This window comes from Pan troglodytes, chromosome 6, assembly GCF_028858775.2.
Source record: "Pan troglodytes isolate AG18354 chromosome 6, NHGRI_mPanTro3-v2.0_pri, whole genome shotgun sequence".
Lineage (NCBI taxonomy): Eukaryota > Metazoa > Chordata > Mammalia > Primates > Hominidae > Pan > Pan troglodytes.
This window is the reverse complement of record NC_072404.2, coordinates 6,611,053-6,637,332: the sequence shown is the minus strand read 5'-3', so window position 1 is coordinate 6,637,332 and position 26,280 is coordinate 6,611,053. Positions and strand designations below refer to the sequence as shown.

The window sequence follows — 26,280 nt, the reverse complement described above, 5'->3', positions numbered from 1 at the left end:
TCCTTGGGAAAAAGAGGGACATTACATAATGATAAAAGAACCCACTGGGAAGATAACAGCAATCCCAAATGTGTGTACAGCAAACAATAGACCTTCAACATGTATAAAGCAGAAACTGATAGAGCTGAAAGGAGGAAGAGACAAGCCTGCTGTTGCAGTTGACGACTTCAGCCCCCAACTCAGCAGCTGCTAGAATAACTAGGCAGATAGTCATTAAGGTATAGCAGAGCAACACCATCAACCAACAGGATCTAATTGACGTTTGCAGAACACACCACTCAACAATCGCAGAATTCACATTATTTTCTAGTGTCCTCAGAACAGAGACCAAGATATACCATATCCTGGGCCATAAGGCAAACCTTAGCAAATGTAGAAGACTTGCACAGAGGGCTGGGCATGGTGGCTCACGCCTGTAATCCCAGCACTTTGGGAGGCCGAGGCAGGCGGATCACCTGAGGTCAGGAGTTCAAGACCAGCCTGGCCAACATGGAGAAATCCTGTCTCTACTAAAAATGCAAAAAATTAGCTGGGTGTGGTGGCACGCACCTGTAATCCCAGCTACTCTGGAGGCTGAGGCAGGAGAATCACTTGAACCCAGGAGGCGGAGGTTGAAGTGAGCCAAGATTGTGCCACTGCACTCCAGCCTGGGCAAGAAGAGTGAAACTCCCTCTCAAAAAAAAAAAAAAAAAAAAAAGACTTGCACAGAACGCCTTCTCTGACAATAATGGAATCACACTTACCATCGACAGCAGATAGCAGGAAAATCTTCACACATGGAGATTAGACAGTTATTCTACTCAGAAATGGAAAGAATTGCTGCATGCAACTTGGACGAACCTCTAAAAGATTATGCAGATGAAAACCAATCCCAAAGGGATATTTTGTGGTTTTGTTTGTATGACATCCATAAAGTAACAGAGATGGGGAACAGATGACTGATCTCCCGGGGCTAGGGATGGGGTGGCGTGATTATTAAGGGTCACTAGGAGGGAGCCTTGTGGAGCTGGTACAGTTAAGTAACTGGATTGTGGTGGCAACTGCATGAATACCCAGAGGGGTCATGACCTCTCTCCTTTCCCCAGGCACACTGCCAGACAGAATAGCTGTAAACTGGATGACAGAAGCAGGGCAGTAGGACAGGAGGGCCAACACGTTACAACAAATGAAACAGGCCTTGGAATGCTGAGACGGGAGAATCACTTGAGGCCAGGCATTCGCGTCCACCTGGGCCAAATAGTGACACCTCGTCGCTACAAAGAAATATTAAAACTTAGCTGGATGCAGTGACTCACACCTGTAGTCCCAGGTACTTGGGAGGCTGAGGCAGAAGGATTGCTTGAGCCCAAGAGCTTGAGACCAGCCTGGGCAACATAGTGAGACCCCCATCTCTACAAAAAGAATACAAAATTATGGCCGGGCACAATGGCTCATGCCTGTAATCCCAGCACTTTGGGAGGCTGAGGCAGGTGGATCACTTGAGCTCAGGAGTTTGAGACCAGCCTGGCCAAGAGGGTGAAACCGCGTCTCTACTAAAAATACAAAAATTAGTCGGGTGTGGTGGCAGGCACCTGTAGTCCCAGCTACTCGGGAGGCTGAGACAGGACAATTGCTTAAGCCTGGGAGGCGGAGGTTGCAGGGAGCTGAGATCAGGCCACTGCACTCCAGCCTGGTGACAGAGCAAGACTCCTTCTCAAAAGAAAAAGAAAAAATAATAAGCTGGGTGTGATGGGGTGCACCCGTAATCCCAGCTACTCAGGAGGCTGGGGTGGGAGGATCACTTGGGCCAGGAAGGTTGAGGCTGCCAAGAGCTATGATCATGCCACCGCACTCCAGCCTGGACGACAGAGCGAGACCTTATCTCATCAAAAAAAAAAAAAAAAAAAAAAAGCCTATAAAAGAGATGAAGTTCTGTATGTTACCAAAATGAAACAGGAACAAGAAGTATGTAAGAGAAAAGGTCAGGGATATGGAGAACAGAAGCAACAATACTAATATCTGTTGAATAGATGTCCCAGGAAGGCAGAAGAAAAGTGGGGAGTAGGAGGTATTTGAAGGGATAATGAAGGCACATTTTCTAGACTTAAAAATGGGTCAGGTCAGGTGCGGTGGCTCACGTCTGTAATCCCAGCACTTTAAGAGGCTGAGGCGGGTGGATCACCTGAGGTCAGGAGTTCGAGACCAGCCTGGCCAACATGGTCAAACCCTGTCTCTACTAAAAATACAAAAATTAGCTGGAAGTGGTGGTGCCCACCTGTAATCCCAGCTACTTGGGAGGCTGAGGCAGGAGAATTGCTTGAACCCAGGAGCCAGAGGTTGCAATGAGCTGAGATTGTGCCACTGCACTCCATCCTGGGTGACAGAGCAAGACTCTGTCTGGAAAAAAAAAAAAAAGGAGGCTGAAGCAGGAGGAGATATATATATACATACATACATATATATGTATGTGTGTGTGTGTGTGTGTGTGTGTGTGTGTGTGTGTGTATCTATAAAGCTTCCCCCAGTGAAGGCCTGGGGCCGGCTGTCTGTGGGTCAGGAGTCCAGGCATGGCTTTACTGGGTCCTCTGAAGGCTGCAATCCATGCTGGGGCTGCATTCTTATCTGAGGCTTGACTGAGGAAGGGACCGTTCCCAAGTGCACTTGGTTGTTTCCAGCATTCACTTTCTTAGCTGTGGACCGGAGGCCACCCTCAGCTCCTGGCCACGGGGTCCTCTTACAGCCACTGATGACACGGCAGCTGGCTTCCTCAAAGCCAGCAAGGGAGAGAGTCCCCCGGCAAGGCAGATGTTGCCATGAATCATATGTGATGCCCACTCCTCACCTTTGCTGTACCCCACCGGGCAGGGGTGAGCCTCAGGACCTACACACACTCAAGGGGAGGGTACCCCACAAGCCATGAGCACTGGGAGGTGGGGACCCTGTGGCCATCTGAGAGTGCCCGCCACACCCAGGAGCCATGTGTAGAGAAGACTATTGAGGTTTGTGGCAAAATTTCCCGTGAAATGATGCATCCCTTACCTACATAGTGAACAATGCAAAACTTGAATATTAGAGAGCATTGTGTGTGTGGGTGTGTGGTTTTGAGGCAAGGTCTCACTCTGTTGCCCAGGCTGGAGTGCAGTGGCGCAATCATAGCTCACTGCAGCCTCGAACTCTTGCGTTCAGGTGATCCTGCCACCTTAGCCTCCTGAATAGCTGGGACTACAGGTGTGCACCACCATGCCTGGCTAATTTTTGTATATTTTTGTAGAGACAGGGTCTTGCTCTGTTGCCCAGATGGGTCTTGAACTCCTGGACTCAAGTGATCCTCCTCTTTTGGCCCCGCAAAGTTCTGGGATTGCAGGCATGAGCCACGATGCCTGGCCACATTGTTATTTTCTTTTCTCTTTTCTTTTCTTTTTCCTTTCTTTCTTTCCTTCTCTCTCTCTCTCTTTCTTTCTTTTTTTGAGACTGGGTTTCACTCCTGTTGCCCAGGCTGGAACGGAGTGGCATGCTCTCAGCTCACTATGACCTCCGCCTCTTGGATTCAAGTGATCTTCCTGCCTCAGCCTCCCAAGTAGCTGGGACTACAGGCACAGCACCACACCTGGCTAATTTTTGTATTTTTTGTAGAGATGGGGTTTCACCATGTTGCCCAGGCTGGTCTCGAACTCCTGGCCTCAGGTGATCTGCCTGCCTTGGCCTCCCAAAGTGCTGGGATTACAGGTGGGAGGCACCGCGCCCGGCTGGAGAATAATTATTACTGTTCACAGTTCTTGGGCTCCTACTATGTGCTGCGTGCTCCATGCTCAGCCTCTCAGTCCTCATTCCTCGTATATCCACCTAGATTTGAGGATGAGTGGCCTCTCCCATCAGCCACAATCACATGCAGTTTCTCCTCTATCCTCAGCTCAGGGAGCATACGGACGTTGCTCAGTGAATGCAGCTGGCTGGGGAAGGCTCAGGAACCGCACCCAGGAAGCCCACCTACAGATCCCACCTCAAACCATGACACGCTGCAGCGTCCCCAGTGGCCAGAGCAGCTTAACAAAGCATCTTTGTTTCCTTTCTGCACCCCAGAAAATAGCTGTGTTGGTCTCTTTGCCATGCAGACTGAATAAAGAATAAGACAAACACCATCCATGCATACTTGGTGCTTTTGACCTAGCAGGGGAGACAGCAATTAAGCTGGCAGCCTTGCCATCATTATTCAATTGCACGTGTAATGAGAGCTACCAAGGAGAAGTCCTGGGGGCCCCGGGCCCTCCGGAGGCAGTGCTGGCGCGTTAGGGAATTTCCCTGTGTAACGTTTTGGTTGAATCTTGGAGGGTGAATTGGAGCTGACAGAGCAAAGTTTAGAAGTACGAGGTATGTGGTGATTGGGAAAAGAATGTGGCTTCGGACCGGGTGCGGTGGCTCATACCTGTAGTCCCAGCACTCTGGGAAGCTGGTGGGAGGATTGTTGGAGGCCAGGAGTTCGAGACTAGCCTAGGCAACATAGTGAGATTTTTTTTTTTTTTTTTACCAAAAAAAAAAAAATGTTTTTAAGTACCAGGTGTGGCGGTGTGCACCTGTGATCCCAACTACTCTGGATGTTGAAGTGGGAGGATGGCTTGAGCCCGGGAATTTGAGGCTGCAGTGAGCTATGATCACACCACTGCACTCCAGCCTGGGCGACAGAGTGAGACCCTGTCTCAAAACAACAACAAAAAGATTAAAAAAAAAAAAAAAGCATAAAGAATGTGGCTTGGCCGGGCGTGGTGGCTCACGCCTGTAATCCCAGCACTCTGGGAGGCCAAGGCGGGCGGATCACGAGGTCAGGAGACCGAGACCATCCTGGCTAACACGGTGAAACCCCATCTCTACTAAAAATACAAAAAATTAGCCGGGCGCCTGTAGTCCCAGCTACTCGGGAGGCTGAGGTAGGAGAATGGCGTGAACCCGGGAGGCGGAGCTTGCAGTGAGCAGAGATCGCGCCACTGCACTGCAGCCTGGGTGACAGAATGAGACTCTGTCTCAAAAAAAAAAAAAAAAAAAAATGTGGCTCTTTGGTTGGAGTTCTGCAAAGCGTGGTCACTGTAAGTACATTTAGTCATGATGAATCCTACAGGCACATTCTATGGGTGAAGTAAGACCCCACAGGGCTTAGAAATGTGAATACCTTTGCTGAGAAAAATAACCTACCCCAGGGGGTAGGTCCTTCCCTATGGGGAGATACGTGATTTACTGGGACTTCTGAATGGGTAACCCAGTCACCAGCAGCACATTTTCAGTTGAGGGCATAGCTGCTTGGGCACACTGTCACACGTCAGGGTTTGTCACTGCGTGGCAGGGTGGCGACCGACCTGTTGAGGTCCACGTGCTCCGATGACCAAGCGCAGCTGCTCTGAGTTCACCAGACCCCTCTCTGTGTCTTCATCCAGGAGCATTTAATGGGGTTGTCAGTGTGTGTTTTGGGGGGATTGTGTCAGATCAGTGGTGTATTCACTTGGATGTCCTCAGTGGCGACTAACAAAAAGCAAAAAGCTAACAGGCTCAGGCAGTACTAGGAGGTATTTATTTATTATTTATTTATTTTGAGACGGAGTTTCGTTCGCTCTTTCGCTGCCCAGGCTGGAGTGCAGTGGTACGATCTCGGCTCACTGGAGTTCAAGTGATTCTCCTGCTTCAGCTTTCTGAGTAGCTGGGGATTACAGGCGTGCACGACCATGCCCGGCTAATTTTGTATTTCTAGTTGAGACAGGGTTTCGCTGTGTTGCCCAGGCTGGTCTTGAACTCCTGACCTCCAGTGATCCACCTGCCTCGGCCTCCCAAAGTGCTGGGATTACAGGTGTGAAACACCACATCCGGCCAAAGGTATTTATTGATGAACATAATTGGGAAGTCCAGATACGGGAAGGGCCTCAGGTTTGGTTTGAGGATGGCCGTGGCTCCGTTTCTCTAGGATCCTGTTTCTTCCCACTTCTGTGTTGATTTCATCCTCTGGCAATGATCAGACAGTGAGCAGGACACTAAGGAAGCGTCTGTCCTTGGCTCAAGCCAGTAAGGCTGAAGCAAGAGAGGCCTGGGAGTCAGGCAGAAACTTGTCTGCAGGTTGGGGCGGTGGGGGCCACGCCTCGCACTCCTACCAGAGCCAGTCTGGAGAGGGAGTCCTTGTGGGGGGTGGGGGCCACTGGAACAGGGATCTGAGTGGCGGGGAAAAGTGTGAAAGAGAGAGGCAGTGGGAGCTGCCGTCGTGGCAATGAGGAGAGGAGCTCAGCAGACGTCACAGCTCAGTGGGGCCAGGGGCCGCATGTCTGGCGGGCCACGTGCATGCTGCCAGCCCCCAAACCTGGGAGATCCTTGTCTCAGAAGGACGCAGGCAAGGAGGCTCAGCCTGAGGAGGTATTGCAGCAGAAGGAGGGCTTGTGTGTGCGCCTCGGGATCAGAGGGCTGTCCTGTGAGGTCAGCCAGAGAGGTGCCTCCACTCTCCTCTAGAGGCACGGTGTGGGGGAAGTCTTTATGGGGAGTCTCCAGAGAACCCCAGGACAGCCCGGGAGAGAAGCAGCCAGGCCTGGAGCATCTGCCCCCCAAAGCGAGACGTCGCCTTGGTTAGGTGGCACCTGGGTCTTTTTTGCTGTCCTCACCAGTCTACCCTGGAGGAGCAGGAGTAACGGGAGGAGGAGGAGGAGGAGGAGGGAGTGGAGGGGCCGCGGGGAGCACGTGATGGTACTGCTGGTCAGCAGCAGCTCCAGGCAGGCCAGGGCTGGGAGAGCCAGAGGTCTGAGTGGGTTGTGGGATGGAGTTCTGATTCAGAGACCAGGCCTGGGTCCCTAAGAAAGTCTCAGGACAAATGCAGGTCTGCCTGAGATGGGGCTGGGGCCAGTGGGTGCTGAGGGTGAGGGCTGAGGACCAAGGACCTTCGTGTTTGACCCCCGAGGGTGGCCTGCTTGGTTTACGTTCACCCTGGCAGGAAGAGGCTGAGGCAATGTCAGCCCTGCTGGGGAGTGTGCTCGGCAGGGCTGGTGACCTGTGTAGTGTCTGTGCAGGCAGGTGAGTGGGAGACAGCTGAGCAATGAACAAGAAAGCTGGACAGGTGAGTGTGGACCAGGTGAGCATGGGAGGGCTGAGTGAGAGATGGTGAGTGTGTACAGGTGAGTGTGGACCAGGTGAGCATGGGAGGGCTGACTGGGAGACGGTGAGTGTGTATACGTGAGTGTGGACCAGGTGAGCATGGGAGGGCTGAGTGGGAGATGGTGTCTGTGTACAGGTGAGTGTGGAAAAGGTGAGCAAGAGACGGGTGAGTGGGAGATGGTGTGTACGGGTGAGTGGGAGACAGGTGAAGATGGGGCAGCATAGTGGGAGACAGGTGAGTAGGCAACAGGGAAGCCGGGCAGGTGAGTGGAGGACCCGGGGGCTGGACAGGCGGGTGGAGGATCCGGGGGCTGGGCAGTTGGGTGGAGGACCCCGGGGGTAGACAGGTGAGTGTGCACAGGGAGGCAGGTATCATCTCCTTCACAGCTGGAACTGCCTACCCCTCTCCTGGCATTTGGAGCCTCTGGGGAGGGAAGATGGAGTTTCTGCCGCCGCCACCCTGGCAGGATGGGGCAACGGTGTGCGGTAGGAGGATGAGGTTGATTCCCTTTCCTGCAGGGCTGGGCTTGTGGGTTAGGACCGTCACCAAGAGGCTCCTCCTAGGCCTCCGTGACCTCGGGATCCCTAAGAAAGGTGGGAAAGAATTTAGGAGGGTTCCGATTTCCCACTGGGCATCGGGGTGAAGCTGGTGCGCCTAAGCGCTGGGAGTCACCTGGGGAAGCGGGGCTGGGCCCACCTGGCCACCCTCTCTGGCCGCTAAGGCAGAGTGAGACCCCAGGGAACGGGCGTGCTTGCTGGGTACCGGGTGTCCTGCAGAGGCAGGGATGTGATCCCCTAGGTGTGAGCAGCTCAGGCAGCCGCGGTGGTCGTGAACGGGGCGGGAGTGGGGGGTGCCCGGGCCATCAGAGGCGGCCCCGCGGCCTGCACCAGCCGGAGTGGGCGACTCAGGGTCTGAGTGGAGGGGGCGGGGGGCGGCGAGAGCGGGGGTCCTGGCAGCGATGGCCTGAACCTGCGCCGGTGGGGGATGGGGCGGGGGCGGGGAGAGCCGGGGGTGGGGGCCCGCGGGGAGGCGGTCGGGGGGAGACGGGCTGCAGGCCCGCGCGGGCGGCGTTGGGGGTGCAGCAGCTGCGCGCGGCGCGGGGGCGGGCGTGGAGGGCGGCGCCGCTGCAGTGCGGGGACCCGCTCGCTCGCTCGCCAGCCGTCCCCGCGCCCCGCGTCCCCGCGCAGCCGCCTCCTGGCCTCGGGCGCCGCGCATCCAGGTACGCGGGGCTGGGCTGGGGTCTGCGCCGGGATCCCCGGGCCTGGGAGGCCCCCCGGGAATGCGGACATTTGGAAGGGTTCGGCCCCGCCGGGAGCGGGGCGCGCGGGGCGGGGCCGGGCTTGGGGCTCCCGGTCAGGGGTCCCGGGAGGGTCCTCGCCGGCGCTGAGGCCGGGTTTGGGGGCGGGGGGCGCGGGGCCTCTGGGTGGGCGCCTTCCCGGCGGTCTGGGCACTCCGGGGGCGGCTTGGCGGGGGGCTGGGGTCCTGCGCCCCGCGGTGCGGTGCCGGCCTGGCCTGGCCATGGTGACTTCGCTGCGCGGCCGCCGCATTTGTTCTCCCGCACCCCACCCCCCCACCACCGCCAGCTTCCCTTGTTTACCTGCGTTTCTGTCTTTTCCTGTGCAGAGGCCGCCCAGCCCATCCACAGTCTCACCCTCATCTCCCCCTCCCCTGAGGCCGCGCGCAGGGGCCCCCAGCATTCACATTTCACATAAGTGCCCCCAAAAAGGGGGGATGGAGGAGGACGAGGCCCTGGAACCCCCCGGCTGGACCCTCAGGGCGCCGGGCCCCCCCACTCTTCCCACCCGGAATCCTCAGAACTGCAGAAGGGGCTTCTCAGCCGCGTGCACCCCTGCCTGAGCCCCCTCCACCCCTGCCTGAGCCCCCTCCACCCCTGCCGGGGTCTGTGGGGAGGGAAGGCTCTGGGGGCCGTCACGTTTAACACCTCACCTGGCCCCACAGAATGAAAGATCAGTGACTTTCTTCCACGCTCCTGGGAGAAGCCTGGTTCACGCCGCCTGCGTTTATCCGGCGCGCAGCCCCGGGCAGCTCTCAGGCCTGGGGATCTGTGTGTTTTCTGGACAGGAAGGAAGCAGCCACCCTCGCCATGGCCTCCCCGCCCGCCTGCCCCTCGGAGGAGGACGAGAGCCTGAAGGGCTGTGAGCTGTACGTGCAGCTGCACGGGATCCAGCAGGTCCTCAAAGACTGTATCGTCCACCTCTGCATCTCCAAGCCCGAACGCCCCATGAAGTTCCTCCGGGAGCACTTCGAGAAGCTGGAGAAGGTGAGTGGCCCCCGCCGCCCGCTGCTTCCCTTCGCAGGTGTCCTGGGGCAGAGGCGGCAGCCGGGGAAGCCTTCCCTCCGTCCCGTGGTCCTCGAAGGCTGGGTGCCCCAGAGACTGTCTGCCGTCCTGCAGGTCCTTCCAGAAGCGCGGGGAGAGAGGCCGACCTGGGGCCCACCGTCCCTTGTTTGGTCTCCCGAGATTCATGCCCCGAGGCGGGGTCCTCTGAGCCACAGAATTCCCCCTTCGGCTTCCAGGGGGTTTCAGGTCTTCAGAGCTCTCCTGGAAGGAGGTTCAGGGTTTTAGGTCCAGGTGTTTCGCTAGCTTGTGGGGCTCGCCGACAGTTTTCAGTCTAGTTACAGATGCTGTCACCACTTGGGATAAAATGGCTCCCACGGGGTAGCTCACACCTGTCATCCCAGCACTTTGGGAGGCCGAGGCGGGCAGATCACTTGAGGTCAGGAGTTCGAGACCAGCCTGGCCAACATGGCGAAACCCCCCTCTCTACTAAAAATACAAAAATTAGTTGGGTGTGGTGGCGGCGCCTGTAATCCCAGCTACTGGGGTGGTTCAGGCAGGAGAATTGCTTGAACCGGGAGGTGGAGGCTGCAGTGAGCTGAGATCGCACCACTGCACTCCAGCCTGGGCGACAGAGCGAGACTCCATCTCAAAAAAAAAAAAAAAAAAAAAAAAGGAAAAAGAAAATAGCTCCCATGGCTAAGGTGATGTGGGGTTTGAGGTCGAATTCCACGTTGATCTTGCAGCAGTGGGAGAGGAAAGTACCCTTCGGCACGTGTGGTCGGGGAGAAGCTCAGGCCTGCTCACGGTCTTCTCTCCGGGAATGATGCCTCTCACCCCCTTCCTGGCCTCCTGCATCTGGGCTCTTTTCGTAGACGTGCGTGGCTGGGAAGTGGAGGCCGGGACAGGAGCCCCTGTGACACCTCCTGCTGCGTCCCCTCCCCCTCGCCGTGGGCTCCTCCTGTCCTTGTTCTGGGCCCCACCCCAGGCTGTCTGCGTATCACCTAATGTTTCTCCTCTTGGTCCTTTTATCACAGCTTAACTATCTCCTGTGCCCATCTCTCCTGGGGACCAAATGGGAACTTGGGAAGCCCAGTTCAGGCTAAGATCTGCCTTTGAGTGCCTGTGAGCCACCAGGTCCCCATCCGGCGGTGTTTATGCTTTCGACAGGGGCCTCCTGTGATCACATAGTCCTAACCCAAAGGAGTGAATATAACTCTTCTCTTGGAAGCAGTCCATGCAAAAACATTTTAAAGTAATGCATATGCCTATTAAGGGAAATTTGAAAAGTTCGGAAGTGGAAAGAAGAGATAAAAACGCTCTGTAGTCCTCTCCACCGAATTCCCCCTCAAATGTTTTTATAAAAACGTAGTTGTAGGCCAGATACGGTGGCTTATACCTGTAATCCCAGCATTTGGAAGGTCGAGGTGGGAAGATCACTTGAGGTCAGGAATTCGACCTTGTCTCTCAAAAACATTTAAAAAGTTTGCTGGGTGTGGTGGCACCTGCTTGTGGTCCCAGCTACCCAGAGGCTGAGGTGGGAGGATCACTTGAGCCCAGGAGTTTGAGGCTGTGGTGAACCATGATCACACCACTGCACTCCAGCCTGGGCAACAGAGCGAAACCCTGTCTCAGAAATACATACACACGGCTGGGTGCAGTGGCTCACGCCTGTAATCCCAGCACTTTGGGAGGCTGAGGTGGGCAGATCACGAGGTCAGGAGATCGAGACCATCCTGGCTAACACGGTGAAACCGCGTCTCTACTAAAAATACAAAAAATTAGCCGGGCGAGGTGGCAGGCGCCTGTAGTCCCAGCTACTCAGGAGGCTGAGGCAGGAGAATGGCGTGTACCTGGGAGGTGGAGCTTGCAGTGAGCCAGGATGGCGCCACTGCACTCTAGCCTGGGCGACAGCGAGACTCCGTCTCAAAAAAAAAAAAAAAGAAATACATACACACACACATGCATACACACACATACATACATGCATACGTGGATACATACGTACATAAGTCTTAGTTGCAGTTACGTTATAGATGCAATTCGTATTTTGTATTTTTCATTTTTTATATATTCTTTAAAGACCTCTCTTTAAGTGACTGCATAATGTTATACTAAGGTTTTTCAACCTTTCTGCCGTGAGTGAATGGACAATTGAGTTGTTTCCTTTTTTTTTTTTTTTTTTTTTAGTATTAAATATTGGGGCTGGTGGGTGCGGTGGCTCACACCTGTAATCCCAGCAATTTAGGAGGCCGAGGCAGGTGGATCATGAGGTCAGGAGTTTGAGACCAGCTTGACCAACACAGTGAAACCCCATCTCTACTAAAAATACAAAAGTTAGCCGGTGTGGTGGCAAGCACCTGTAATCCCAGCTACTCAGGAGGCTGAGGCAGGAGAATTGGCTTGAACCCGGGAGGTGGAGGTTGCAGTGAGCCAAGATGCGTCACTGCACTCTGGCCTGGGCGACAGAGGGAGACTCCGTCTCAGAAAAAAAAAAAAAAATTGGGGCCGGGCACGGTGACTCACGCCTGTAATCCCAGCACTTTGGGAGGCCCAGGAGGGTGGATCGCTTGCACACAGGAGTTGGAGACCAGCCTGGCCAACGTGGTGAAACCCCATCTCTACTAAAAATACAAAAATTAACTGGGCGTGGTGGCGTGTGTCTGTAATCCCAGCTACTTGGGAGGCTGAGGCGGGAGAATTGTTTGAACCAGGGAGGCGGAGGTTGCAGTGAGCTGATTGCAACACTGCCCTCCAGTCTGGGCAACACAGCGAGAGTCTGTCTCAAAAATAAATAAATTTTTAAAAAAAGTATATGGGAGGATGTGTGTAGGTTACATGCAAATACGACACCATTTTATATCAGGGACTTCAGCATCCATGGGTTCTGGTTATCCTTAGAGATTCTAGAACCATCTCCCATGGATACCAGGGGATGACTGTACCACACACCGGGCATCTTAAACAGAAATGTCTCCTCCCACAGTTCTGGAGGCTGAAAGTCTGAGATCAAGGTGTATTGGGATGGCTCCTTCTGGGTCTGTGTGGGAGAAGGAGATGGCTGGAAGTCCGAGATCGAGGTGTATTGGGATGGCTCCTTCTGGGTCCATGTGGGAGAAGGTTCTATGTCTCCCCAGGCTCTGGGTGGTTCTGGCGATTTTGGGTGGTCCGGGCTGGAAGTCCGAGATTGAGGTGTATTGGGATGGCTAATTCTGGGTCCGTGTGGGAGAAGGTTCTGTGTCTCCCCCGGCTCCGGGTGGTGCTGGTGATCATCTTGGGTGGTCCAGGCTGGAAGTCTGAGACCAAGGTGTGGTGGGATGGCTCCTTCTGGGTCCATGTGGGAGAAGGTTCTGTGTCTCCCCCAGCTCCGGGTGGTGCTGGCGATCATGGGTGGTCCAGGCTGGTAGACGCATCGCGGGTCCTGCCTTCATCTTCACATGGTGTTCTGCCCCCTGACAGTGTCTGTGTCCAGATTTCCCCTTCTCATAGGGACACTAGTCATCCTGGACCAAGGCCACCCCAATGACCTCTTGTAACTTCCTCACCTCCGTCAAGACCCTGCCTCCAAGTAAGGTCAACTTCTGAGGTTCTGAGGTTCTGAGGTTCTGAGGTTAGGACTCCAGAATGTCTATTTCTGGGGACACGATTCACGGATCCCAGCGGCCTTCTTGGGCGTGGGCAGGGCAATTTTTCTCAGGCCTTCCTCCAACAGCAAGCCTTTGCTGAGTGAAAATAGCAGGTTGCAAGACAGGATCTATGGTACAATTCCATTTTTGTCGAAAGGGTTGCCGACAATAATGTGTTATATGCAAAGAAAAAAATCTGAGGGGCGTCCGCCAAAATGTTGAAAAGAGTGGCGTCTCAGGGCACGATTGCAGGTGATTTTTGTTTGTTTTCTGCAGTAGCTGATAGGGACAGGCATTGGGGAGCTTTAGTGAAGTCTTTGAAGTTGCATGCGTGTTCTACATGTGGGTGCGTTTAACTGGGAAGAATTCCTCTTAGCTTGCGATGGATTCTCAAATGGAGCTGAGATCCCCAAATAGAAACCAGCTAACAGGGCCCTAAAATTCCATGGAGTCTCATTTTCTGCTGCGTTCTCTGGACCAGTGAGGTGCTGTGGAATGTTTACAATAGAACCGGGAAGTGTGCCTCTGGGTAGGGCGGCAGCCCCGGTGGGGAGGGTGAGGTCTGGGCCACCCCCTCGAGGCCAGCCAGGGCTGAGTGGCGGGCAGAAGCCCCTGATGGAGGATTTTTCTTCACTTGTATCCCAAGCAGGGTGCATGTTTGTGAGGCTTTCATAAAGCACCTGGGATAAAACACAGGCTGGCAGGGATGGCCCAGCTCTTGGAGTGCCGTCCGGGCTGGGCCTCTGGTGCTCTGGCCTTCGTGAGTGAGTTCTTCTATGGTGGAGACTTAAGCAGATAAAATATTCCTTATTTGGGTCGGGTGCGGTGGCTCATGCCTGTAATCCCAGCACTTTGGGAGGCCGAGGCGGGTGGATCACGAGGTCAGGAGATCGAGACCATTCTGGCTAAAACGGTGAAACCCTGTCTCTACTAAAAAAAAAAAAAAAAAAAAAAAAAAAAAAAAAAAAAAATTAGCTTGGCATGGTGGCGGGTGCCTGTACTCCCAGTGAGAGGCTGAGGTAGGAGAATTGCTTGAACCCAGGAGGTGGAGGTTGCAGTGAGCCCAGATCGCGCCACTGCACTCTAGCCTGGGTGATAGAGCGAGACTCCGTCTCAAAAAAAAAAAAAAAAAAAATTCCTTATTTGATGGCAAAACACAGCGTGGGAGTTTCCCCAGCAAGATGTGATCTTTCCGAAGATTATCCAAAATGACACCATCAATCTTCTTTTTTGAGACAGGGTCTGGCTCTGTTGTCCAGGCTACAGTACAGTGGTATGATTTCAGCTCACTGCAACCTCCACCTCTCAGGCTCAAGCCATCTTCCCACCTCAGCCTCCTGAGTAGCTGGGAGTACCGGTGCCCACCACCATGCCTGGCTAATTTTCGTATTTTTTGTGGAGACGGGATTTCGCCATGTTGCCCAGGCTGGTCTTGAACTCCTGAGCTCAAGCGGTCCTCCCCACTCGGCTTCCCAAAGTGCTGGGGTTATAGATGTGAGCCACCATGCCCGGCTCATCTGTTTTTCTTTTCGAGACAGAGTTTTACTCTTGTTGCCCAGGCTGGAGAGCAGTGGCACAGTCTCAGCTCACTGCAACCTCTGCCTCCTGGGTTCAAGCAATTCTCCTGCCTCAGCCTCCCGAGTAGCTGGGATTACAGGCGCCTGCCACCACGCCCGGCTAATTTTATATTTTCAGTAGAGACGGGGTTTCAGCACGTTGGTCAGTGTGGTCTTGAACTCCTGACCTCAGGTGATCCACCTGCCTCGGCCTCCCAGTGTGTTGGGATTAGAGACGTGAGCCACAGTGCCCGCCTCATCTGTGTTTTTCTGCATCAACAGGTCCTGCATTTTTATTGCCGGCAGTGTTCTGTTGCATAGATGGATTGCAGCTTGTCTGTCCTGTACCCTGTCTAGGAACACTTGGATCCTTTCCAGTTTTTGCCAACTACAAATAAAGCTGCTATAAATATTCGTCTTACAGGTTTTTAATGTGGAAGTAGGTTTTTATTTCACTTGAGTAAATATTTAGTAGTGAGATTCCTGGGTCATAGGGTAAGCGTATGTTTATAAGAAACTGCCAAACTGTTTTCCAGAATGTCTGTCCTATCTCGTGTTCCAAGCAGCCGTGATTCTTGTTCCTCAGTATTGGCAGCCTTTGATACTGTCAGTTTTAAAAAACGTTTAGCCATTCTAATAGGTATATGGTGGCACCTAAAATGTTTTTTTTTTTCTTTTTTCTTTTTTTTTTTAATTGAGACAGAGTCTTGCTCTGTCACCCAGGCTGGAGGGCAATGGCGTGATCTCGGTTTACTGCAGCCTCTGCTCCCCGCGTTCAGGTGATTTTCAAGCGATTTTCCTGCCTCAGCCTCCCGGAGAGCTAGGATTACAGGCATGTGCCACCATGCCTGGCTAGTTTTTGTATTTTTAGTAGAGATGGGGTTTCACCATGTTGGCCAGGTTGGTCTTGAACTCCTGACCTCAGGTGCTCCACCCGCCTCAGCCTCCCAAAGTGCTGGGATTACAGGAGTGAGCCACTGCGCCCGGCCCTAAAGTGGTTTTATTTTACATTTCCTGATGACTAAAGTTGTTGAGGATGTTTTCATACGCTTATTTTCCACTCAAATATCTTCTTTGGTGAAGTGTCTGTTCATGTATTTTGTCCATTTTTCTTATTAGGTTGTCTGTTTTCTTACTACTGAGTTTCAGAATTTTTTATAAACTGTCAGATATTTAATTTACAAAATATTTTCTTCTAGTATGTGGCTTGTTTATTTATTTATTTACTCTGAGACAGAGTCTTGCTTTGTTGACCAGGCTGGAGTGCAGTGGTGCGATCTTAGCTCACTGCAACCCGCCCCTCCTGGGTTCAAGTGATTCTCCTGCCTCAGCCTCCCGAGTAGCTGGGATTACAGGCATCGCGCCTGGCTCATTTTTGTATTTTTGGTGGGGACGGGATTTCACCATGTTGGACAGGCTGCTCTCGAACTCCTGACCTCAAGTGATCCACCCGCCTTGGCCTCCCAAAGCGCTGGGATTACAGGCATGAGCCACCGCACCTGGCCATAGTTTGTGTATTTCAAGGCATTGTTCCGTTTCATTTAAGTTGTTAAATTTATCAATATAGAGTAATATTACCTCATCCTTTTAATGTCTGTAGTGTTCATATTATTTCATTCCTGAGGTGGTTTTCTGAGATGGTTTTCATTCCTGAGACGGTAATTTCTGGCTTTTCTTTTTTACTTGATCAGTCTGGCTAGAAGTTTATCAATTTTACTGATCTTTTCAAAGAGTTAGATTTTAATTTCATCGATTTTGTCTATTTTTGTTTAGATTTTATCTGTTTCTCCTCTTATTTTTATTATTTCATTTCTTCTTCAGTCTTTGGGTTTTATCTGTTCTTCATAAAATTTCTTAAGGTGAAATTTTAGATGATTAAGGCTTTTTATCTGATAGAAATATATAATGCTACAGATTTTTCTCTAAAGCACTGTTCTAACTATATTTCACAGATTTTGATGTGCTGTATTTTCATTTTCTATTTAGCTCAAAATATTTTCCGTTTTACCTTGAGATTTCCTCTTTGGTTCATCTTATTTAGAAATTTGTTGTCTAATTTCCAAATATTTGGGGATTTTTTTTGATATCTCTCTGTTATTTATTTCTAGTTTAATTTCATTATGGTCAGGGAACATAGCTTGTATGGTTTTGAATCTTTATTTTGTTAAGGTGTGGTTTATGGCTGATCATATGCTTTATCTCGGTGAATGTCACACGTGCCCTTAGAAACACTGTGTGCTGCTGTTGGGTGTTGTGTTCTGGAAATGTTGGTGAGGTCTGGTTGTCTGAGGGGTTGTTCAGGTTAGGGTCTTTTGCATTCCTGCTGATTTTTTTTTTTTTTTTTGAGACAGAGTCTTGCTCTGTCACCCAGGCTGGAGTGCAGTGACGTGATCTCGGCTCACTCCAAGCTCCACCTCCCGGGTTCGTGCCATTCTCCTGCCTCAGCCTCCCAAGTAGCTGGGACTACAGGCGTCTGCCACCACGCCCAGCTAATTTTTTTTGTGTTTTTAGTAGAGATGGGGTTTCACTGTGTTAGCCACAGGAGGTCGATAGTCTCGATCTCTTGACCTTGTGATCCACCCACCTCAACCTCCCAAAGTGGTGGGATTACAGGCATGAGCCACTGCACCTGGCCCATTCTTGCTGAATTTTTTTGGCCCCTTGCTATACCTACTACCAAAGAACAGCATTGAAACTTCCAATTATAATTTGTCTGTGTCTCCTTTAATTCTATCAGTTTTTGCTTTATGTGTTTTGGAGCTCTGTTATTAGTTGCATATACATTTGGGATTGCTATGTTTTCATGTGAATAAACCCTCTTATCATTATTTGATGTTTCTCTTTGTTCCTGGTAATTTTCATTGTTCTGAAGTCTGCTTTATCTGATATTAATACAGCCACATTATTAGGATTTGTGTGATTAATCTTTTTCTATCCTCTTATTTTAGCTATATCAGTAAAGTGTGTGTCTTATAGATAGCTATACTTGGTTTTCTTTTTTTATATGAGTTGACAGTTTCTGTCTTTTAATTGGTGTGTTTAGATTATTCACTTTTTAAAAAGAAAATACTGTTACTATATATGTAGTACATATAGTATATATAGTATAGTATATATTATGATGCATCTTTATTTATTTATTTACTTATTTTTTTGAGATGGAGTCTTGCCCCGTTTACCCAGGCTGGAGTGCAGTGGTGCGATCTCCGCTCACTGCAAGCTCCGCCTCCCGGGTTCACGCCATTCTCCTGCCTCAGCCTCCCGAGTAGCTGGGACTACAGGCACCTGCCACCACACCCGGCAAATTTTTTGTATTTTTAGGAGAGATGGGGTTTCACTGTGTTAGCCAGGATGGTCTCGATCTCCTGACCTCGTGATCCGCTCACCTCGGCCTCCCAAAGTGCTGAGATTACAGGCGTGAGCCACCACGCCCGGGCCTATGATGCATCTTAATACGATTTTCTTTGAGTTTGTCTGGTTTCCCTTTGCAAATCTTGATGTTAATTTATGTCCTTCAAGAAATTTGGCAAGTTTTCAACCATTATTTTTTAAGATGGTTACTTTTATATATCTTACCTCATTTATAGATCATGTACATTTAATGTAATTATTGATATGGTTGGATTTAGGTCTACCATTTAATTATTTTTCTATTTGTTTTCTCTGTTTTTTTCCCTATGTTTCTTTTTTCCTTCCTTCTTTTAGATTATTTGATTATTTTTTAGTACTTACTGTCTTTTTTACTGTTTTTCTTTAAGTGATTGCTATAGGCATTATAATATACATACATAACTTTACACAGACTTTTTAGAGTTGATATTTTACCATTTCAAGTAAAACATACAAGTTTTCCATCATGTAGGCCCATTTACCTTCCCCTTATTATTTCTGGTTGTTGTACGTATCATCTTTACACATGTTGAACCTTCCCCCACTCCCTTGACAATGTTATAATTTTTACTTTTAAGACTTTCACGTATTTTCAGTAATTTAAGAGGGGCAAATAGTCTAGAAGATGTACCTGGGTATTTCCCATTTCTGTCACTCTTCCGTGGTTCCTGAAGTGTTTTTCTTTCCCTCTGTGATCATTTCCCCCACCAGCCTGAAGAACTCGCTTTAGCATTCCTCTTAGAGCAGGATTGCTGGTGACAGATTCTCAGTTTCCTTCATCTGAGAATCTCTCTGGTTTGCCTTCATTCCTGAAGGACAAGGACATGTTTACAGATACAGGATTCTGAGTGGGGAGTGATTTTATTTCAGCAGTTTAAAGATGTCTTCCCATTGTTCTTTATGGTTTCTGATGACAAATCAGCCTTTTGAACCCTCATTTGCTTTATGTTTCTTTTCTCTGGCTTCTTTCATGATTTTCCCTGTGTATTTAGTTTGTCAGAGTTTGAGTACAATGTGTCTGAGTTTGATTTTCTTTGAGTTTCTCTTGTTTTCCTTTGATCTTGAATCTGAATATTTATACCTTTCAACATATTTGAGAAGTTTTCAACCATCATGTCTTCAAATATATTTTTCTGTACCAATCTCTTTTTCCTGTCTTTCAGGGACTCCAGTGACATAAATGTTAGATTTTAAAATATTTTCCCACAAGTCCCTGAGGCTCTGTTAAATCTCTTTCTTTCTTTGTCTTTTCTTTTCTTTCTTTCTTTGTCTTTCTTTTTTCCTTCTTTCTTTCTTTCCTTCCTTCCTTCCCTCCTTCCCTCCTTCTCTCCTTCCCTTCTTCTTTTCTTTTCTTTTTTTCAGAGTCTCGCTCTCTCGCCCAGGCTGGAGTGCAGTGGTGCGATCTCGGCTTACTGTAACCTCTGCCTCCTGGGTTCAGGCGATTCTCCTGCCTCCGCCTCCCGAGTAGCTGGGATTGCAGACGCGCACCACCATGCCCGGCTAATTTTTGTATTTTGCTTAGAGATGGGGTTCAGCCATGTTGGCCAGGCTGCTCTCGAACTCCTGACCTGAGGTGATCCATCCACCTCGGCTTCCCAAAGTGCTGGGATTACAGGCGTGAGCCACGATGCCCTGCCCACCCGTCCTTTTGGTGGGATGATTTCTGTTGATCTCTCTTCAAACTCACAAGGTCTTTCCTCTGTCATATCCATTCTGCAAATGATCCCATCTAGTGAATTTAAAATTTTCTGTTGCTTTATTTTTCAGTTCTAAAATTTGTATTTATTTTTCGGTTCTAAATTTATTTGGTAGTTCCTCCTGTTCTCCTTCTCCTCCTTTCTTCTTCCTTTTTTCTTTTTAAATAAATTTGATTTCTTTGCTGATTCCCCCACCAATTCCAAGAGTATTCACCTTCACTTCATGGAAAATAGTTAAAATTGCTGCTTTAGAGTGTTAACCTGATAATCCCGTCATCTCTAGCATCTGAAGCTTGTCAGCCACAGATTGTCTTTTCCTTTGAGAACTGGCCAGACTTTCCTAGTTCTTGATATGTTGAATAATTTGTCAAGGAACTGGATTATATCCTGGACATTTTCTATGTTATGTTGTCAAGCTTTGAATCCCATTGAAATCCTATGGAGAGAGAATGTTGATATTTTTGTTTGTTTTAGCAGGAAATCAATTGACGAGGTCCATGCTGCAAGTTCTCTCTCATCCTTGGTGGGTGACGATGCCAACATGAGTTCCGTTTCCAAGCCTTTCGGGTGCTGCTTCTGTGCACCCTTGTGTGGGTCGCTTGGGGGCTGGTCTGGGACTTGGACATTGTTTTGCTTGCAGCTCAGTCCTCAGCACCTTTTCTGTGGTTCTCTGTGTTCTGTGCATATGAAACTTGGGGTTGAACCTCACACTCGTATCAGTTCATGGAATTCGGGGACCCCCATTTTGTCCTTTCCCCTCTGGGGTTTCTCTCACATTCTCCATGCAAGAGAGATCCTACCTCTGGCACACAGATATGCCTGTTTCTCTCCCTGCCGCCCCTTCCCCTGCCCACGCCGCTGTCCCCTCGGCTGAATGACTGCAGCAGCCTCTCTGCTTCCCGTCGGGCCTCGAGCTCCATTTTCCATATCAGTCACAGCTGGAGCCATCTTCCAGAAACACAAATTGAACTGCTCCCCCTTCTTAAAACCTTCCCAAACCTTTCCAGTGCTCTCCTAACAAATCTAAGCTCCTTCCTGCCTCACGGGGTCTGGCTCCTGCTTGCCTCTCCACTGCAGCCTGTGGCCACCCATGGGCTCCGGCCAGCACTGTCCTGTCACCTGGAACTTCCTCCCCACCCCTCCTGCAGCTGGCCGCTCTTCAGCACTTGCTTTAGGGCCATTGCTGCTTCCTCAGAGAGCCTCTCACCACGACCCTGTCTTGGGTGAGCTCAGAGGAGGAGATCTCGGCTTGAGCTCCAACCCCAAGTCCCAGCTCTGCAGGGAGGGAGGGTCTTTAGTGTCCTCTGGCCCTCCCAGCTCACTACTTGGTGAGCATGACAGTGTGTGATGGACTGAGGGGGTAACTGCCCACTCCTTCCTCCAGCTGTGACCTCTGCCCTTCCTACCCCGGGTGTTCCTGCGTTGGGAGGGGCCCTAACCGTCAGTGCCTTCCTGCTTTGGGACTCAGTGCCTCCCAGTGCAGGAACACCGAGATATGGCACGTGGTGCTTTGCATACTTTATCTCATTGAATTCTCACGCAGGCCTGGCCAGATGAGATATTTACATTCCCATCTTACAAATGAGAAAACGGGTGCTTGGAGAGAGAACGCGGGTTCCCCACCATCAGCCAGGGAGAGTCATGGAGCTGGGCGCAAATCCAGGCATGCCTCTGAGGCCACACCCTTCCCGCCTTGCCTGTGGGCCCTGGCCCCTGGCGTGCTGGGGCAGGGTGCAGGGTTCTCCTGGGGTTGGCTTTGATGGTGGAACCCCCCCTTCTGCTTCTTTCTCATCCTCCGTCCTAGGAACTCAGGCTTCTCCGCCTTTGCCCTGCAAGGCTGGTGCCCCTGTGTGTGGCAGGCTGGAGCTGGGGTGCTGCCCTCCAGGAGGGAGAGGCTAAATCACCAGCTGCTGCTGCTGCGTGGGGAGAGGTGGGGTGGGGGGACAGCCGCCATGGTGGGTGAGGGAGTGAGTGCAAGTGTGTGTGAGTGACATGTACACACACTCGCCCAGATGCACACACATGCACACACAGGCAAGGATGTACTGTTGCCACCGAGGAGGAGGGTACGTGGAGTCGTGTGTGCACATGCATTAAAACACACACACTTACCCAGATGCATAGCTGTGCGCACACCTGGACATACTCAGTTTACTCCGAGAGTGGTGGATGTAAGGGGTGTGTTTACATGCACGTGTATATGCTCACACACGTACTTAACTAGATGTGCATATGGTCACATGCATGTACCTCTCTGGATGTGCACACACTCACATGTACTTAGTTGGATATGTACATGTTCACACATATGTGCACATGCTCACGCACGTACTTACCTAGACACACACTAACACATACGTACCTAGATATGCACACACGCACACGTACTTACCTAGACACACACTAACACGTACGTACCTAGATATGCACACATGCACACGTACTTACCTAGACACACACGCACACGTACTTACCTAGGTGTGCACACATAGAGTCATGCCATCTGCTTCTGAGGGTGAGCAGGGCTCTCGCCTGTGCTCACACCCTCCTGTGTACACTCTGCCCCTAGCCTCACTGGGACTTGCATCTTCATCTTCTATTTTTATTTTTATTTTATTAATTTAATTTTTAATTTTCTTAATATTTTTATAGAGATGAGGTCTCCCTATGTGACCCAGGCTGGTCTCGAACTCCTGGCATCAGGTATCTACCCGCCTTGGCCTCCCGAAGTGCTGGGATTACAGGCATGAGCCATGGTGCCCTGCCCAGCCTGTTAATTTCTAATTCCCTTCCCTCCCCTCCCCTCCGCTCCCTTCCCTCCCCTCCCCTCCGCTCCCTTCCCTTCCCTTCCCTCCCCTCCCCTCCGCTCCTTTCCCTTCCCTTCCCTCCCCTCCGCTCCCTTCCCTCCCCTCCCCTCCACTCCCCTCCGCTCCCTTCCCTTCCCTTCCCTCCCCTCCCCTCCCTCCCCTCCCCTCCCCTCCCCTCCCTTCCCTTCCCTTCTCTTCCCTTCTCTTTTCTCCTTTCCTTCGCCTTCCCTTGTTTGCTATACTCTCTATGTGAGGCCTGGTACACAATAGGTGCTCAGTAAATGATTGAAGACCTGCGTTTCTCTTCCAACCTTGCCACTGAATGGTTGGGTTCCCCTGAACAAATCCTTTACCCTCTCTGGGCCTCAGTTTCCCCGCCTCATGGCTGGGGATGATTTGCCGCTGCTAGGTGGGCTTTATGGGTCCTGGCCTGGGGTTGGTACCATGTGAGCCCTCTCCTGGAGACCCCTGGTCCTCAAATACAACTGGCGCTTGAGATTTAGGGTTTCACAGAGTGCAGAGGGGCTGTCTTAGGGCCGCTCATGGAACTGCTCGGAGGAGGTGGTCCAGAAACACCACTCATGCCTGCCCGCACGCGGTGGATGACCCCGTGGAAGCCTAGACGCCCTCCGTCGAAGGCATCAGGCGGGTGGATCAGCCGCCTCTCAGAAAACCCTTTCAGTGGGAGGGGGCAGGCTGTGTCCCCACAGGAGCGAGAAGCGGGCGGCAGGCAGGACCGAGGAATTCCGTCTGCCTGTAATCCCTGCGTGTAGGCTTCTCTCGGGAGGATAAACTTGGGTCTGGGAAATCTCTTCAGATTCCACCCCCACCCCAGGCCCCGCCCAGATATTTTCTTTTCTGGGCTGGACGTCTGCACTTCATCCCCCTCTGTGGGATGGGATAGGAGCAGGACAATCCCCAGGGCCGGGTTCCTCGATTCTGGGGCACATTCTGGCCACGGAGCTTTCTGGAAACCCTGTTCCCACAATGTTATTACGAAGATGCCTTTGGCCTGGAAAGCCTGTCCCGGCCCCACGACCTCGACCGTCCTGCAGCTCAGACAATGCATCAGTATGAAAACAGGAGACAGGAAGTGGGGGCTGCAAAATGAGAGGCTTTCCCGGAATCCCAAGAGGGGAAGGGGAAGAGCAGCCTGGCATGTGCGCAGGCAGAGCCCGTGAGAGGTCACCCCCATGCAGCCCTGGGGAGGGGCCCTGCTCGCCGACCCCCTTTCTCCCGAAGCCTCCTGAAGCGGCCTGTGTGTATGGAACTACCTGTATCCTGCCTAGTCTGATTCTTCACCTGCCAAAGATGGGAAGTCCCGTCGAGCCTGGACAGGCAAAGCTCTTTCAGCCAAGAGACTGGGACCCCAGCCTCGTTCCTTGAAGAGAAGCGGCTTCTGGTTCCTGCAAAGGGAGAGCCCAGGGTCCTTGCCGGAGCCGTGAGGCCCTGGGCCAGTCTCTCCTCTATGAAGTAAACTACTTTTAGCATGGATCTCAAAAGCTAAGTCCCACTGAGGCCGGGCGCGGTGGCTCACACCTGTCATCCCAGCACTTTGGGAGATGGAGGCAGGTGGGTCACCTGAGGTCAGGAGTTTGAGAGGTCAGCCTTGCCAGCATGGTGAAACCCTGTCTGTACTAAAAATACAAAAATTAGCCAGGTGTGGTGGCTGATGTCTGTAATCCCAGCTACTCGGGAGGCTGAGGCAGGAGAATTGCTTGAAGCCTTGAGGCGGAGGCTGCAGTGAGCCAAGATCGCGACACTGCACTCCAGCCTGGGCAACAAGAGTGAAACTCCATCTTTCTTAAAAAAAAAAAAAGTTCCACTGGGGCCGGGTGCTGTGGCTCATGCCTGTCATTCCAGCACTTTGGGAGGTCGAGACAGGAGGATTGCTTGAGACTAGCCTGGGCAACATAGCAAGACACCATTTCTACAAATAATAATAAAAAAAAAATTTAGCCAGGTGTGCTGGTGGTGCACCTGTGGTCCCAGATACTCAGGAGGCTGAGATGGAGGGATTGCTTGAGCCTGGGTGGTCCAGGCTGCAGTGAGCTGTGGTCACGCCGCTATACTCCAGACTGGGTGACAGAGAAAGACCCTATCTCAAAAAAAAAAAAAAAAAAAAAAGGGTCAGGCGCAGTGGCTCACGCCTATAATCCCAGCACTTTGGGAGGCCAAGAGGGGTGAATAACGAGGTCAGGAGATCGAGACCATCATGGCTAACACGCTGAAACCCCATCTCTACTAAAAATACAAAAAAATTAGCCGGGCATGGTGGCAGGCACCTGTAGTCCCAGCTACTCGGGAAGCTGAGGCAGGAGAATGGCATGAACCTGGGAGGCGGAGCTTGCAGTGAGCTGAGATCGCGCCACTACACTCCAGCCTGGGCGACAGAGCGAGACTCCGTCTCAAAAAAAAAACAACAAAAAAAACAAAAACAAACAAAAAAAACAAGCCCTATTGACCCCACCGGTGGCTGGCTGAGGCGCTTTATTTGGTCACAATTCCTGTAGCTTGCAGACTCCAGTGGGCTCTGTCTTGTGACCTCACCCATCTCACTTGAAACTGTTTCTGCCTCCACTGCAGTCTCCATCATGGAACACGAGGTCATCGTAATTCACATGGCGCTTCCCAAGTCTAGGCTTGGGAAGGCGGCACCACTGACCCCTTCCTGACCGGCACGGGGCTCTCTCTTAGATTCCACCCCGACCCCAGGACCCGCCCAGATATTTTCTTTTCTGGGCTGGACGTCTGTACTTCATCCCGGTGTGGGACGGGACAGGACCAGGACAATCCCCAGGGCTGGGTTACTCGATTCTGGGGCACATTCTGGGCTGCGGTTGGCAGAGATCATCCTGCCTTTCTCGCCGGCCACCTCTGATCCCACGTCTTCAGCCCCAAAACCATCCCTGCACCTGCCGATCACAGAGCGACTGTGAGTAGCTGAGCGGTCATCTGGTCATGACAGTTTATATGGCGTGAGGATGTGGGGCTCCGACTTCTGTCCCGACTACATTTTTGTTCATTCGCTCATTCATTTCTCGTTTGTTCGCTTGGTTCTTTTTTTTTTTTTTTTTGAGACGGAGTCTTGCTCTGTCCCCCAGGTTGGAGTGCAGTGGCACGAGCTCACTGCAACTTCCGCCTCCTGGGTTCAAGCGATTCTCCTGCCTCAGCCTCCCGAGTAGCTGGGATGACAGGTGCCCACCACCACGCCCGGCTAATTTTTGTATTTTTAATAGAGATGGGGTTTCACCATTTTGGCCAGGCTGGTCTCGAACTCCTGACCTCAGGTGATCCGCCCACCTTGGCCTCCCAAAGTGCTGGGATTACAGGTGTGAGCCACCATGCCCGGCCCTTCACCTGGTTCTTGAGTGCACCTGGCACTGTGTCTCTGAGATGGGGGCAGTAACGAACTCGTGCAACACATCATCTTGGGGACACGTGATGTGAGCTCTCACAGAGGTCTGAGCAGAATGCACTGGAGGTGGGTGGGGGAAGGGGAAGGGGACCCAAAAGCTTCCTATGGAGGTGGCATTGAAACAGGCTTTAAAGTATATGTAGGAGTTCGCCAGGCACATCGCCTGGGGCCTGGGCATTAGGGGAAGGAGGCCCCACATCCTTCTCTCCTTGGCAAGCTACTCTGACTCCAGGCTAGTCTCTTTGGGGTTGGCTTTGTGGGATCTGTTGGAGCTGAGCGTCCAGACGAGACCTGATGTCTTGGTCCGGGGTCTAAACCCTGGAGCTTGTGTCTTGGTCCCGGGTCTGAACTCTAGTCCTCTGTGGGCCATTCCCGAGTCCGGGTCTCACTGTTTTTT

General features: G+C 51.5%; 1 protein-coding gene across 5 annotated transcripts in view; it reads left to right on the top strand.

Moving 5' to 3' along the window:
• The window catches only part of PRKAR1B (protein kinase cAMP-dependent type I regulatory subunit beta), a 176,729-nt gene that overhangs the window by 6,775 nt on the left and 143,674 nt on the right, over positions 1-26,280 (top strand). For 2 of the 5 annotated variants that reach the window (XM_016946108.4, XM_016946109.4), the window contains exon 2: positions 9,176-9,374. In XM_016946108.4, coding sequence (XP_016801597.1) covers positions 9,198-9,374 — 177 coding nt within the window. In that variant the 5' untranslated portion in view covers positions 9,176-9,197. Of the gene's footprint in view, positions 1-7,599; positions 7,687-7,800; positions 7,894-8,164; positions 8,313-9,175; positions 9,375-26,280 lie in introns of those variants that run through there. The other 3 variants (XM_016946110.4, XM_016946111.4, XM_016946106.4) reach the window with 3 other exon arrangements.